Source organism: Vulpes lagopus, chromosome 10 (assembly GCF_018345385.1).
Source record: "Vulpes lagopus strain Blue_001 chromosome 10, ASM1834538v1, whole genome shotgun sequence".
Lineage (NCBI taxonomy): Eukaryota > Metazoa > Chordata > Mammalia > Carnivora > Canidae > Vulpes > Vulpes lagopus.
The window spans coordinates 73,089,207-73,104,950 of NC_054833.1; the positions used below are offsets into that span (position 1 = coordinate 73,089,207).

Below are 15,744 nucleotides of genomic sequence, written 5' to 3' on the forward strand. Positions count from 1 at the left end.
GTGCAACTTTGCTGAACTCATTTATCAGCTCTAAAATTTTTTATAGGTTTATGGTATTTTATACATCAGATCATGGCATCTGCAAATAGAGACAGTTTTACTTCTTTCTTTCTAACTGAATGCCTTTTATTTCTTTTTCTTGCTTATTTTCCTATCTAGAACCTCCAGAACAATGTTGAGTAGAAGTGACAAGAACAGACATCATTGCCTTCTTCCTGATCTCAGCAGGAAAGCATTCAGTCTTTTACCATTAAATACGGTGGAAGCTGTGGGTTTTTCCTAGATGCCCTTTATCAGATTGAGTTTCCTTCTATTTCTAATATTTTTTTTTATTATTTATTTACGATAGTCACAGAGAGAGAGAGAGAGAGAGAGAGGCAGAGACACAGGCAGAGAGAGAAGCAGGCTCCATGCACTGGGAGCCCGACGTGGGATTCGATCCCGGGTCTCCAGGATCATGCCCTGAGCCAAAGGCAGGCGCCAAACCGCTGCACCACCCAGGGATTCCCCCTTCTATTTCTAATTTGTTGTTCCTTCTATTTCTAGTTTGTTTTTATCATGAATATTGGATTTTTGGCAAGTGCTTTTTCTACATCTACTGAGATGATCATATGGGTTTTTTTCTCCCTTTATTCCATTAATATGATGTATTTTATTTTTTATTTTATTTTTTTTTAAGATTTTTATTTATTTATTCATGAAAGACACAGAGACAGAGAGAGGCAGAGACACAGGCAGAGGGAGAAGCAGGCTCCATGCAGGGAGCTTAATGTGGGACCCGATCCCGGGACTCCAGGATCACACCCTGGGCCAAAGGCAGGCGCTAAACCACTAAGCAACCCAGGGATCCCCAATATGATGTATTTTATTGATTGTTATTTTTAAAAAATAGGACTTGATGCCCAGCATGGAGCCCAATGCAGGACTTGAACTTATGAGCCTAAGATTAAGACCTGAGTTGAGTCAAGAGTTGGATACTTAACTGACTGAGCCACCCAGGTGCCCCATATATTGATTGGTTTTAACCAATCTTGTTTTCAGAGGATAAATCCCACTTGGTCATAATGTATAATTCTTTTTATTCAATTCTTATTCCAGCTTGCCAGTATGTTGAGGATTTTCGCATCTATATTCATAAGAGATATTGGTTTGTAGTTTTCTTTTCTTGTGATGTATTTGCCTGATTCTGGTATCAAGAGTAGTTATGGCCTTATAGAATGAGTTACAAAGTGTTCCCTATTTTTGGAGAGTTTGAGAAAAACTGATGTCCATTCTTCTTTAAATATTGGTAGTGGGACACCTGGGTGGCTCAGTTGTTGAGCGTTTGCCTTTGGCTCAGGGTGTGATCTCGGGGTTCTGGGATGGAGTCCCACATTGGGCTCCCTGCATAGAGCCTGCTTTTCCCCTGCCTATGTCTCTGCCTCTCTCTCTTTGTGCGTCTCATGAATAAATGAATAAAATCTTTAAAATATATAAATCTTTTATATATATAATATATATATATATATATATATGTAGAATTCCTCAGTGAATCTCTCTGGTCCTGGGCTTTTCTTTGTTTGAAGTTTTTTGAATATTGATCCAGTCTCTTTACTTTCCATTGATGTATTCTGATTTTCTGTTTCTTTATAATTTAGTCTTACTAGGTTGTGTATTTCTGGAAATTTGTCCATTTCATCTAGGTTGTCTAATTTGTTGACATAAAATTTTTGTAGCACTCCATTATAATTCCTTTTATTTCTCCAAAGTTAGTTGTAATATCTCCCCTTCATTCCTGACTTTTGTAATTCTAATCTTCTTTGTTTTCTTCTTTCTTTCTTGGTCAGTCTAGTTAAAGTTTGTTGATTTTCTTTTCAAAGAACCCACTTTTGGATTTGTTGATCTTCACTATCTTCTTATGGTCTTGTCACTTTTTTAATATTAATATTTAATATTTGTTTTCTTCAGTTTCCTTTGGGTTTAATTTGCTTTTTCTAGTTTCTTAAGGTGGAAGTTAAGTTTATTGATTTGACAGCTTCTTTCTTTCTTCCTTTCTTTCTTATTTAAAATAATCCCTATACCCAATGAGGGGCTTGAACACACAATCAAGAGTCACATGCTCTACTGACTAAGCCTATCAAGCATCCTAGCTCCTTCCTTCCTTCCTTCCTTCCTTCCTTCCTTCCTTCCTTCCTTCTTTCCTTCCTTCTCTTCCTCCCTCCCTTCCTTTCTTTTTTTGAGAGAGAGTGGGTGACCCAGGAGTGGGAGGGGAGCAGAGGGAGAAGGACAAGCAGACTCTGCTGAGCTTAGAGCCCAGTGTCCCACATGGGGCTCCATCTCACAATCCTAAGATCATGACCTGGGCCAAAATCAAGAGTCACACATTTAACCAACTGAGGCACCCAGGTACCCTTCTTTCTTTTTGGATGTAGGTGTTTGTTTGTTTTTTGGATGTAGATGTTTAAATTTCTCTCTTAGAACTGCTTTCTTTGCATCCTATAAGTTTTTATATACTCTATATTTCATTTTTGTTCTCCTCAGTGTGTTTTCTAATTTCCATTTAGGAGTGTATTGTTTGATTTCCACATATATTTGTATTTTCCAACTATTATTTTGTTACTAATTTCTAATTTAATTCCAATAAGATCAGAAAACTCAAAAGAACACTTAGAAAAACAGATGAATCACCAAATCAGCAACTCAGTAAACTTTATAAGTATCAGGCAATAAAATAACTAGAAAGGAACATTGGAAATGACAAGAACCCTGGGTCAGACACATCACCTGACACATTCTGTTGTATTTTCTCTATTTCAATATAGCGATACAGTTTTGCAGTGATTTTACAGCTTGTAAACTAAACCCTTGTTCTTCTTTAGCTAATATGATACCGTAGTTACTACTACAGCAGGACACTGGCTTCAGTACAACAAAAAAAAGCCCTAACTAAAGAGTCTTTCTAGAAGCCAACCAGGAAAGGTCCAGAATTGTGAGTAAGGTTTTTCCTTCTTGCCTTTACATTCATTCATTCATGGGCAGCACAGATGGATACAAATGTATCATTCTTAAAACCTTTGCATACCAATTCAGATCTTTAGTACACACACACACACGCACGCGCACACACACACACACACACACACACACACACACACATACATGAATGATACCTCAAACCTAATCCAGTGAAGGATGAATATGGATGTGAAGCAAGTCCTGTGCTCTAGGATTAGAGGTTTGAAATAAGAATACTTTATTATATATATAGACGATCTTTCATCCAACTTAGCTTCCTCTCTAGGCCCTTCACTTGGCTCAGCCTCTATTCATACGCAGCACCAGCTTCTTATTTATACTCATTCCCAACCTTCCGGTAGAAGGAGATTGAGTCATGGAACAAACCAGTTAAAACCAAGCATCCCATGAAACATTTTCATGATGAAGGAATTTCAAGAGAACACTGTGATAGAAAAGTTAGGTAGTTCAATATGCTATATTCCCCCAAAAGATAACTGATAGAAGAGTCTAACCCACCCCCAAGAGATTCCCTCCTGAAGAATGTAATGGCTTCTGGGTTAGGTCCATCAATTTTGTCTCATTCTGAATCTTTTCACTCTGGCATAGGAATTATTATTATATATCCTTTTTTGAAAGGAAAACAACTTCTCTATCTAGGCCACTTTCAGAAGCTTAAGATTGTGGGAGTTTCAAATAAAGTGTACAAGTTCTAGGGAGATTTTCCATGAAAGCCTGTGTTAGGATAGCAGTGTTGGAGTTCCTTTGCCTCACTCCTTCCCCTCATCAAGAGAGAAGAGGAGGTGATGCTGTGGATCCTGAACTAAAAATTATGGCAATACCAGCTGCCCTATACTGACCCTATCTATCCTGCTTTTTCTACTGTTTCTGATTGATGCCTAACCCTTGAACTTTTCTGATTGCAGAAGGATAGTCACTTACCCACCATGGCAGAATTCTATGCCTCTATGAGTAGGGCAGGTCTGTGAATCTCATCCTTTTCCTGAAAGTAAGCTGGCTTTCTCTGTGATGTTGGGGCCTGCTGGGCTTTCAGTGGATATGAGGCTATCATATGGCCAATGCTCTGATAGAAGTGGCATTTCTTGGGCTGGAGTAGTATGCATTCCTTGGCATGATAGTCTAGACATTGATTTGTAGTACCAGTCTTATTTGCATGTGTGCTTCTGCATGTTCTTCCCGTTTGGCCACCTCTCATTCCCAATATTGAATACCCTACCAGGTCTGGACACAGATTCCAGGCCCTTGCAGACTTCTTATAGGTGAACTCCAGGGGCACCTCGGTGGCTCAGTTAGTTAAGCATCTGCCTTGGGCTTAGGTCATGATTCCAGAGTCCTGGGATCGAGCCCCATGTCATCAAGCTCCCTGCTCAGGGGGTATCTGCTTCTCCCTCTGATACTACCCCTTCTCATGCTGTCTCACTCTCTCAAATAAATAAAATCTTTAAAACAAATAAATAAAATATTTAAAAAAATAAAGTTGAACTCCACTGCCTTGTCCTCCTTCCTTCAAGCTCTAGAAGCCCTCCATATCAGGTGGCATTAATATTCTTATGATATGCTAGTTTGGTTGAGGAAACTAAAATTCAGAGTAAGTGGCGTACCCACAATAGCACAATGTCCACAGCTAGGACACAGCAAAACTATTATATGATCCCAGGCTTCCTTCCATATAGCACAACTGTTTTTCCTTTAGTGTAATTACTTAAATGCTTTATGAATCTTCATTCTCTTTGGCAACATCTAATTTCTAATACCCTTTTTGGTTCATATTATCTTTACAGTTGATTAAATATATGATAAATTTTTTAAAAATATTTGCTTATTTGAGAGAGAAAGGGAGGAGGGGCGGCTGGAGAGGGAGAGAGAGAGAATCCCAAGCAGACTCCCCACAGAACGAAGAGCCCGATGTGGGACTCAATCCCACAACCCTGAAATCATAATCTGAGCAGAAATCAAGAGTCAGACGCTTCACCAACTGAGCCACCCAGGCACCCTTGAATTGTTTTTAAATATTGGGCTGAGTCAATAGGAAAAAAGAAAGTCTTAAATATCCATATGGAAAAAAATAGCCTCTATCTTTATCTCACTTGATGCACAAAAATTAATTCAAGAAATGTCATAGTCATAAAGTAAAAGTTAAAAGCATCAAGCTTCTAGAAGGAAATATAAGAAATTATCTTTGAGGGCAGCCTTGGTGGCTCAGTGGTTTAGCGCCGCCTTCAGCCCAGGGCCTGATCCTGGAGACCCAGGATCGAGTCCCACATCAGGCTCCCTGCATGGAGTCTGCTTCTCCCTCTGCCTGTGTCTCTGCCTCTCTCTCTCTCTCTGTCTCTCTCATGAATAAATAAATAAAATCTTTGAAAAAAAAAAAGAAATTATCTTTGAGACTTAGAGTAGGCAAAATTTCATACAACAGAAGTACTAATTATAGAAGATAAAGTTAGTTAGACTTTATCAAAATTAGAAATTTCTACTCATCAAAAGACACCATTAAGAAAATGAAATAGGCAAGCTGAGGATTGAGAAGAATATATTTGTCATGCATATATCTGACAAAAGACTTGTATCTATAATGTATAAATAAACAATAAAAAGACAGTACAGGGCACCTGGGTGGCTCAGTGGTTGAGTGTCTGCCTTTGGCTCAGGTCGTGATCCCAGAGTTCTGGGGTCGAGTCCTGCATCAGTTTCCCCATGGGGAGCTTGCCTCTGCCTGTCTCTCTCTATTTTCTCCCTGTGTCTCTCATGAATAAATAAATAAAATATTTTTTTAAAAGTGCAATAAAAACGTACAAAAACTTAAACCAATATATCACAAAAAATATTTAAATGGACAGCACATGAAAAAGGTTCAACATCATTTATCATTGGAAATACAAATGAAACCCACAAATGGATACCATGCCTGCTCATTAGAAGAGCCTAATAACAAAACAGAGTGGCTTTTAAAAAACAGTAGAACTAGGGGTGCCTGGCTGGCTCAAGTGGTAGAGCATACAACTCTTGATCTCAAGGTCATGAGTTCAAGCCCTATGTTGGGAGTACAGATTAGTTTAAAAAAAAAAACAAACCACACACACAAGAAGGCACCTGGGTAGCTCAGTCAGTTTAATGTCTGCCTTTGGCTCAGGTCATGGTCTCGGGGTCCTGGGACTGAACCCCATATCAGGCTCCCCACTCAGTGAGGAGTGTGGTTCTCTCTCTCCCCTTCCCCTCCACTCATGTTCGTGCATGCTCTCTCTCTCAAATAAATAAATAAATAAATAAATAAATAAATAAATAAATAAATAAATAAAATCTTTAAAAAAAAACACATGAGAATGACTGAAACAGTGCTTAAGGTTGATAAGGTGTGGAGCATCTGGAACTCCATTTTACTGATGGGAATTTAAAATGATAACAGGGAGTACCTGGGTGGCTCAGTTAAGCATTTGCCTTGGGCTCAGTCATGATCCCCGGGTCCTAGGATCAAGCCCCATATCAGGCTCCCTGCTCAGCAGCAAGTCTGCTTCTACCTCTGTTCTCTCTCTCTCTCTCAAATAAATAAAATCTTCTTTTAAAAAAAGTGACACAAATACTTTGGAAAACTCCAGTTTTTATTTTATATAGAGAGTATAAATCTCTGTCTATCCTATAACCTAGCAATTCCATTCTTAGCTTTCCCAAAGAAATAAAATGATGTATCCACAAAAGACCTGTACAAGAATGATTTTTTTTTTTAAAGACTTACTTATTTATTCCAGAGAGAGAAAGTTTGCATTCTTCGAGTGGGAGAAGGGGAAAGGGAGAGAATATCAAGTAGACTCCCCACAGAGCCTGGGGATCCTGACCCAGGCTGGATATCATGACCTGAGCAGAAATCACCAGTTGAAGCTTAACTGACTAAGTCACCCAGGCACCCTGACATATACAAGAATGTTGTTAGCAATTTAATTCATAGTAATCCCAAAATGAAAATAACCAAAATCACTTTCAGTTGGAGGGTAGAAAAATCCTGGTATATTTATTTTTAAAAAGTACTATTTAACAATAGAAAGGAACATACTACTGCCACATGCAACAATGTAGACTATCTCAAAAATAGGTTGAGCAAAAGAAACCAAAACCAAAATTTACATACTTAATTTATGTGAAATTCAAGAATAGACAGAGGTATCTATGATTATAGAAATTAGAAAGTGGTTACCTATGGGCTAGGAAGTGGAATTTGAGTGGAAGGATGTACAAGGAAACTTGAGATGGTTGAAATGTTCTATATCTTTGGTGATAGTTGCATCAGAGTATACGATTGTCAGAACTCTTAAGGTGATCATTTAAAATCTGTGCATTTTAATGTATGTAAACTATATTTTAATAAACAGACAAAAATATATTTGGGGTGGAATTCACTTTATATTCTGAAAAATATGAGGATATGTGAAAGTATGATGGGAAACAGCCATGAAAACATTTCATTAGCATCTTGTTGAGGGTTACATTCAAGAGAGTTACAGAATAGTGTTATCTTTAATATTAAAATTATTATTTTAGGGATGCCTGAGTGGCATAGTCAGTTGTGTCTGACTCTTGGTTTTGGCTCGGGTCATGATCTCAGGGTTGTGGAATTGCGCCTTGCTTTGGGCTCTGTTCTCAGCGCAGTCTGCTTAAAGATTCTCTCTCCCTCTGCCCTTCCCCTCACTAAAAAATAAATAAATCTTTAAAAAATAATATTTAAACATTTTTAAATTGCAGAACAATAATGAATATAAATAGAAATACCAGTGTCTCAACTTTTTTAGCCAATGTTTTCTCTTTTTTCATTAAATTTTTTTTATCAGAGTAAAATTTATATATTGTAAAATCCACAGATCTTTATTTTATTTTTTAAATTTTTTATTTATTTATGATAGTCACACAGAGAGAGAGAGAGGCAGAGACACAGGCAGAGGGAGAAGCAGGCTCCATGCACTGGGAGCCTGACATGGGATTCAATCCCGGATCTCCAGGATCGCGCCCTGGGCCAAAGGCAGGCGCCAAACCGCAGCGCCACCCAGGGATCCCAAAATCCACAGATCTTTAAAAACAACAACAACAACAAAAAAAAATCCACAGATCTTGAGTGTACAATCCAATGAGTTTTAATAAATGTATACCCCTGCGTATCAAACACCCAGTCAAGAAATAGAACATTTCTATCACCATAGATCTAATATATTGGTTATAGTTTTTCTCTGCTATCTCTGTAAGATCACTGAGATTAGTGCGAAATACTTTTGTTTCCATAACTATCATTACAAATAATAGCAGCGAAACCCCAGCATTATTAGAACCATGAAGGATGATAATCATAGTAGCTGATAAGAAGTTAGTTGATCTCTAGGACTGTTCTAAGAACCCTAGGTCCAAATTGTGAAAAGTACCTGAGACAGCTAGTATTTCGAGTGTTATAATATAAATTCCTTAATAGTACTAATAATGGATAATAATATCTTAGGTAATACATTCCAGTGACCTAATTAACCAGTGTGAAGGTTATAAAGAATTATCTCCCTTTAGTTGCCTTAATTTTTCTTTTGTTTCTGGTTGTCCAAATATCTGTAGTACCTGTGTTTTAAATATTTCAGTGATAACATAGGATAGTACTTCATAATAATAATAGCAGACCTTTTCCATCGTATTTCACCCCCAAAAAACCCTTAGTACTTTCTAGACTGTTTATAATAGCTAAAAATCAAGGAAAAATAGGCACCTTTTTGGTAGAATGTGCTTTAAACAAAGTGACAAAGCAAGCTACAATTTGTGAAAGATACTAAAGGAAAATGTCATCTATATTTGAAATTATGAAGCGAACATTCATTTCTTTTTTTTAGACAGAAAAATCAATGCCCAAATTTTAGTTTTGCTAATATACAAGATTTGAACTCTTTATAAAAGTACAGTGATATTTGGGCTGATCATAGAATCCTTTTTTAATAATGACATTAAATACCTCTAAAGAGTCACTAAATATTATAGGCAGTTATAAATTACTATGGAATTGTGACTTATTGATTTTCCTTTCCCTAATTTTATTCACATCCTGAATTCCTTCCCTTCTCTGGCCAAATCTAGTCTTCTCACCTTTTCTTTGTTTTCTAAGGATCTGGGAGCTAGTACTCATTGCTGAGTGGAAAGAAGGCTGGACTTCTCAATTAGTAGCTCACTCCTCCCTGAAATCCCAATTTTAACTGTTCCTGCTGTGGATTACATAAGTTCTAGGATCATTTTTAAGCATCTTTGGGGTTTTAAAGTTAGAGGACCTTGATAAAACTTTGAGGGGAAAAATCTTAGAGAAGTAAGATTATGCCTTTTTGTATATCAGTAGCCAGATACATAAAAATGTGTTATTTACTAAAGAACATATAGTAGGATAGTGGGGGAAGGTAGATTTTTATTCTTCCCTCTTTGTATAGTCATTGTAGACAGATATTTTTCCTTTTAACCAACACAGGTGGCCAAAAATAGAAAGCAGAAGAGAAGCCTCAGTATTTTTTCTCTCCCCGCCCCCCCATGAAGGCTCAGTATTTTAAGGTGAAGGGGGAAAAATACACATACATGTGTGTACACGCAGACTTATGAAAGCTAGAAAATGGCTTTCAAAGAAAAATGTATGATCTATAGTTGTAATGTTTAGATATCTGGCAATTGAAAAAATAATTTTTTGGTAAAATAGGAAAACAGATTGACATAAATGTACATTAGTGTAGTGACTTTCATTTCTTGTACATACACAGTGAAATAGTTCTGGGCAATAAATTCTTGGAAAGGTAGGGTAGGATTGGATAAATGTCATAGTTTATGACTGAATACATATAAACAGGTGAGAACTCAAGATGTGGAGAGGTAATAATAACCACCTGATAAAGAGACTTAAAACCTTTTCACCCTACAAAAAGATTGCTTTAGAGTTAGAACTTGATATTACAGTTTGATTTTTAAAAAAGATATTGGTTATATTTGTGGCTACTATGGATACATAAAATAAAAAAATTGAAAGCCTTCTGTTTCCCCAATATAAAAAAGTATTTATCATTTAAAACCTTAACTGTAAAAAAAAAAAATTTGATGCTATAGATTCTAGAACTAATATCAAGATTATTGTAAAAGGTGACACAGCCACTATTTCTGCCAGGGTGTCTTAGAAATAAAGAACCATTGACAAGAACCATTGGAGAATTATATAACAATTTCAAGTCAGCTACCAAACTAAAGTTTAATTCTACAACGTTGGCAACATCATAAGCCATCAGACCCTTTTTTTAATCCCCCAAATCCAGCCTGTGTTGTATGTAGCACTTCTAGATTTCAGGTTTTCACACCTTTTATTTCTGCTTATCTAAGCCTCACCCTTCCTCCTCACAAGAATCCTTCTATAAGATTATTACAGCCCAGTTTGATTTTCCCTTTCCTCTCAATTTTTGTAGCTCTCATACTACTGTTAGATCTCTTCTCTGCTGTTTACGAGGCCAGAACAATTTGTTCTCTTTCTTTGTACACATTAGTTAGCAAGTGCTGGGTGATTGGTAAGCATTACAGAAAATAGTTTAAAAGGAATTCAGAACAGCAAGCAATTAATAGTGTGATAAATGGTGTTTGGAGGAAGTGGATCATAAATGGGACCTAAACTAAAGAAAGATTTGATCCTGGTAAAGAAAGAAAAGGCATTCTAGCGTAGGATCACAGAATGAGCTGAGGCCGAAGTGTGCATATCTAAGTGACTGGGACTACAGGTGTCATTTCATATTAGATTAATTAACTAATGAACAAATGAATGAATTCAGAGTAGAGTGGCTTGGCCAAGGTTACTGGACTATTCCTTTTACATCATTCATTCATCACATATTTTTGACTTTTAGGGTACAAGATGAAGAAATATTTATTTTCAGGAATTCAAATTTTAATGGGGCAGACAGAAATGTAAAAACTATTAAAATAATTTTTAATTTTATTGGAGACAGTAGTTTCCAATAAGAGGTATGCACAAGGTGTGTAGGAACACAGAGGAGAAAGCTGCAGAGAGAATAGGGGGATATCCTGTAGGAAAGGCCAAATTTTCAAGGGCTTTAAATGCCATACTCCATCATTTGAACGTTATTTTGGTTATTCTTGAGACAAGTCACTGTGTCAGAGAAACTTTATGAACGTTTAAGAAAGCACCCTTCCTAGGATTTCCTTGTGGGTTTTACTAAGAAACTTCTGAGAGTTTTCTTGGCCTGGCTCCATAATTATACTTCAGATTTAGCAGACAGCAAAAGTCAAGATAAAACTGGAAGAGTCAGCATCTCTAAACTGTTTGGAAATAGCATCTCAGAAGGTAGTAAACCTTTAATATTAGATTTTCACAAATATCAAATTGAGATGCCTTAATAAGTGTGGAGAGCTGAAATATCTACAAAGTGATATTTGAGTTTATTTACAAAGGTGATAATTGAGTACATTTAAAATCTGAAAAGAAAGAGCAAGGAGGGATCCCTGGGTGGCACAGCGGTTTGGCGCCTGCCTTTGGCCCAGGGCGTGATCCTGGAGACCCGGTATCAAATCCCACATCGGGCTCCCGGTGCATGGAGCCTGCTTCTCCCTCTGCCTGTGTCTCTGCCTCTCTCTCTCTCTCTCTCTCTCTGTGTGACTATCATAAATAAATTAATTAATTAAAAAAAAAAAAAAGAAAGAGCAAGGAAAATAATACTGGTTTGAATTTTGCAAGTTTTAAAAGCATTCTCAAAGAACTAAACATAAGTATTTTTGTCTCAAATATTTATTTTCAGTCATTTGATTCTTCAAAAATCACAAGGAAGAAAAGTACTAGAACTTATTCTCCAACAACTGGAACTTGTCAGATGAGCCCATTTGCTGCTTCTGCAAGCTCTAAAGAACAAGAGCACAAAAATGAACCATCAAACGGTTAGTTGAACATTCTTTTCCATTTATTGTGATATTTTTCTAGTTATTGGTTAAATCAGAATTTTTATTTAATAATCTATGGATCTTGCAGCTTATTTTTTTCTTTTTTCCTAAGGAATTTGATGTAAAGAAGGCAAGAATATAGGAGCTACTTTGGATATAAATGTAAACTTTCTAGGTACTTATTTTAAAATGCTACTGCAGACTTTGTTCTCTTACTATCCCATCCATTAAACAGAAATTATGGTCTGACTGCCTTCAGCTACTATCAATTATAATGGTTACAGATATACCCCTTAACAAGCTATCCATCATGTGCATAAATTAAAAAGCATGTAATTCAGGTACTGCTGCACTACAGTTTAAGAGAGATACTTCTAAATGTTATTTTTATTCATGTTGTCCATTTAGTTTTATCCACATTTCATTTATCTTTATATAGCCTGCTTTTATTATATTTCATTACCTTCTTTCCTTTTACTATTTTAAATACATTTGCAAAAAACTTACAGTTTTCCACTAAAGAATAACCTAATTTTAATATGAAATTGTTTATTTAAAAATATTGTTAGTTTAAATATTTCTTATTCTCTGGTAGTTTATTGCTAAAATATTTATTTAAAAGATATATGAACTAGATTTCATAGATTTAATTTTTAATATTATAAAAGGTCATGAATCATTGACATGTCAAGTTTCTATAATATAAAATTCTAAGTCGGCTCAAATTTAATAAAATATATTTTAGATGTGCTGTGATTAGCCTAATTCATATTTTATTGTTTAACATTTATTGAGTGCTAAGAATATACTAGAAGCTACACAGAAACAAAGAAATCTCATTTTACCTAATTTGTTGTAATGAAACCCATAATGAGATCTTAAACTTTTGAATGACTTTTATTTTACTTTAATCAAATGCTTTTTATCTTACAGCTATTACTATTAGGTTTGCTTTCACAAAAATGTATGAAGATGTATACATTTTCTTCAAGCTCTATCTGTTTTTAATACACTTAATATATCCTTTGTTTAAAATTAAAAATTAGTGCCTTAGAGATGGCACATCTCTATACTGAAATATGAATAGATTTTAAGTGGATACGTACTTGATTTCCATATTGAAATTAAATATGGACTTAAGGGAACATTCCTTTTGCCCATAAAAAGATTAGTCACATGATCCCCGTTGACATTTAAGTGGATAATTATACAGATTATTGTACTAAGTAAGCTCTTTTTTAAAAAGTCATATAGCAAGAGTTCCTGGGGTGCTGGTAATATTCTATTTTTTAACTTATATAGTGGTTACACTGGTTCATTAAACTATATATATATGTTTCATACACTCTGATATATATGTCTCACATACAAAAGTCTCAACATAGGAGAATTCTCTAGGATCTTATATCACATTATGTCACTTGTAATCATTACATTGCTCGTCTTAATATTTCATCTTGTACATGTTTAGAAATAAGAAAGCCTGATTCTCTGAAATAATTTAAGTTCCAAATGATCTCATAACTTCTATTAACAATTCTCAGTTTTTAAATATTGTACAAACATAAGGTGCAACTGAAATAAGCACTTTTATTTAAATAGCATTTTCAAGGGCATTTTAGGTCCCATTACACTTCCCATTACACTTAGGATATAATTTAAAACCATATCATGACTTTTAAGGCCATACATCATCAAATACCTGACCATCTCGTCTATCTCATTTTCTGTTACCCTTCCCATGTTTACACTACTTTAATAACTCTTACTTTCTTGCTATTCATCAATCATGCTAAACTCCTTCCTGCCACAAGATCATTGCACTTGAAGGTCTCTCAACCTATATTCCTTCTGGAATTCTCTTTCTCTAGGTATTTATATGTACTTTCTATATACATTTGAACTGTGTACTATGCGAACAGGTGACTTAGTATTAAATTTAAATACATTCGTACTTATAAAAGAAAGAAAAATCTATTTCTACGTCTTCCCTCTACTTAGAGTCTATATGTGGGCCAAAAATGAGGTGAGTGATTCCAGTTCATACATTTGAGATATATATTTATTTACTTATCGTGATATATGTTTCTCATTGTTATATATGTTTGTGTGTGTATCATTATATTGCTGCCCTCCCCTACCCCTTATCAAATTTCTCCAAACTATTATGCTTTTCAGTAAAGAGGAAGGATGCATCAGACTTATTATTAACTAGAGTAGAAGGATAAACTTTAAATTTGCATAGTCAAAGAGAGTATTAGAGAATTAGACAATAGATTAGATCTGTAGAAATCATCCAGACTGTAACAATGTAATAACATAGAGAGATAAAGAAATGGAGAATATGATAAAATGATAAAGAGAAATGATGAGTAGAATAAGAAGCTCCAACATATGTCAAATAGGAGTTCCACGAGGAGGAAATAGGGAGAATGGGCTGAGGCAGTATTCTAAGATAAAAGGACTATCAATTTTTCATTATTTCAATTTCACAGTTAAGGAAAGATGAGAATTTCCAGGTTGGAGTAGCATACTTAGTCTCAGCAGGATGAATCAAAATAAATCCCACCTAGTCATATCACGGTAAAACTACAAACTATGAAAGACAAAAAAAATTTTAAAGGCCACCAGAGAAAAGACATATAACCTACAAGGGAATGACAGACTGATAGTGAATTTCTCATCTGTGTCAACAGATTCCAGCAGGAAGTGGAATAATACCAACTAAAAATCACAACTGAATTTTTTTGTTCAGGAAGTGAAGATGAAATAAATAAAGATTTTTTTCAGACAAAGTCTGAGAGAATTTACCATTCATAGATACTCCTTGAAGGGACTACTAAAAAACGAACCTCATATAAGTAAATTGAGCCTCAGGTAAAGGAATGGAATATAAAGAGCAATGGTGAAGAAAATAAATTAGCAAACATGTTAGTAAATTTAATTTAAAATCTAATTATAGGGACACCTGGGTGGCTCAACGTTTGAGTGTCTGCCTTCGACCCAGGGCATGATCCTGGAGTCCCGGGATCGACTCCCACATCAGCGTCCTTGCATGGAGCCTGCTTCTCTCTCTGCCTATGTCTCTGCCTCTCACTCTGTGTCTCTCATGAATAAATAAATAAAATCTTAAAAAAAAAGTCTAATTACAGAAATGTGACTACAAATTCTGCTGACTGTAAAGCAAAAGACAATTTGAGATGGGATTAAAAGCAAATAGGCTGTAATGGCATGGAATATTGATCAGGGAACAGAAGGAGCTAAAGTGTTTTAAGATTCTTATAATCTGTAGGGAAAAGAGTATCTGTTAATTGACTTTGTAATTTTTTTTTAATTTACTTGCCTGTAAAAATGGGGAAAATAATAATATCTGCCTCAGAATTCTTGTGAGAATTAAATAAAGTAATATATAGAAAGCACTCAGAACAGTGCCTGGCATGTAGTAAGCTTCCAATACATATTTCCGCTGTTTTTATTGATATCATTATTATTTAGTCTTTAAAAAAAGACATAGGATAATTAAATGTAAAGGGATAGAAAAAATATGTATTAGCTTTAAAAAAAAAAAAGAATAGCTGGTGTAAGAATATTGGTATAGACCAAAATAGACTTTAAGGCAAAAAGCCTTATTGAAGATGATAGGAATCTTTACCTAGTGAGAGAAGGAAAGAGTCACTACCAGAAAAAAAATCCTGAAACTATGTGCATCTAAAACAAAAATAAAACCTAATGAAATAGGGCCAGATTACAAAGAGAGACTCACAAATCCCTAGTTTATAGTAAATTTTAAAGTACCTTTTCAAAAAC

General features: G+C 35.3%; 1 protein-coding gene across 5 annotated transcripts in view; it reads left to right on the forward strand.

The window, feature by feature from the left end:
* The window catches only part of LOC121500357 (integrin subunit beta 3 binding protein), a 70,477-nt gene that overhangs the window by 25,515 nt on the left and 29,218 nt on the right, over positions 1-15,744 (forward strand). For all 5 annotated transcript variants that reach the window (XR_005990368.1, XM_041772011.1, XM_041772008.1 and 2 more), the window contains one exon: positions 11,799-11,934. Coding sequence is in view for 4 of the 5 variants with exons in the window: in XM_041772011.1 (XP_041627945.1) it covers positions 11,799-11,934 (136 nt within the window). In the remaining variant the exon portion in view is untranslated. The remainder of the gene's footprint in view (positions 1-11,798; positions 11,935-15,744) is intronic.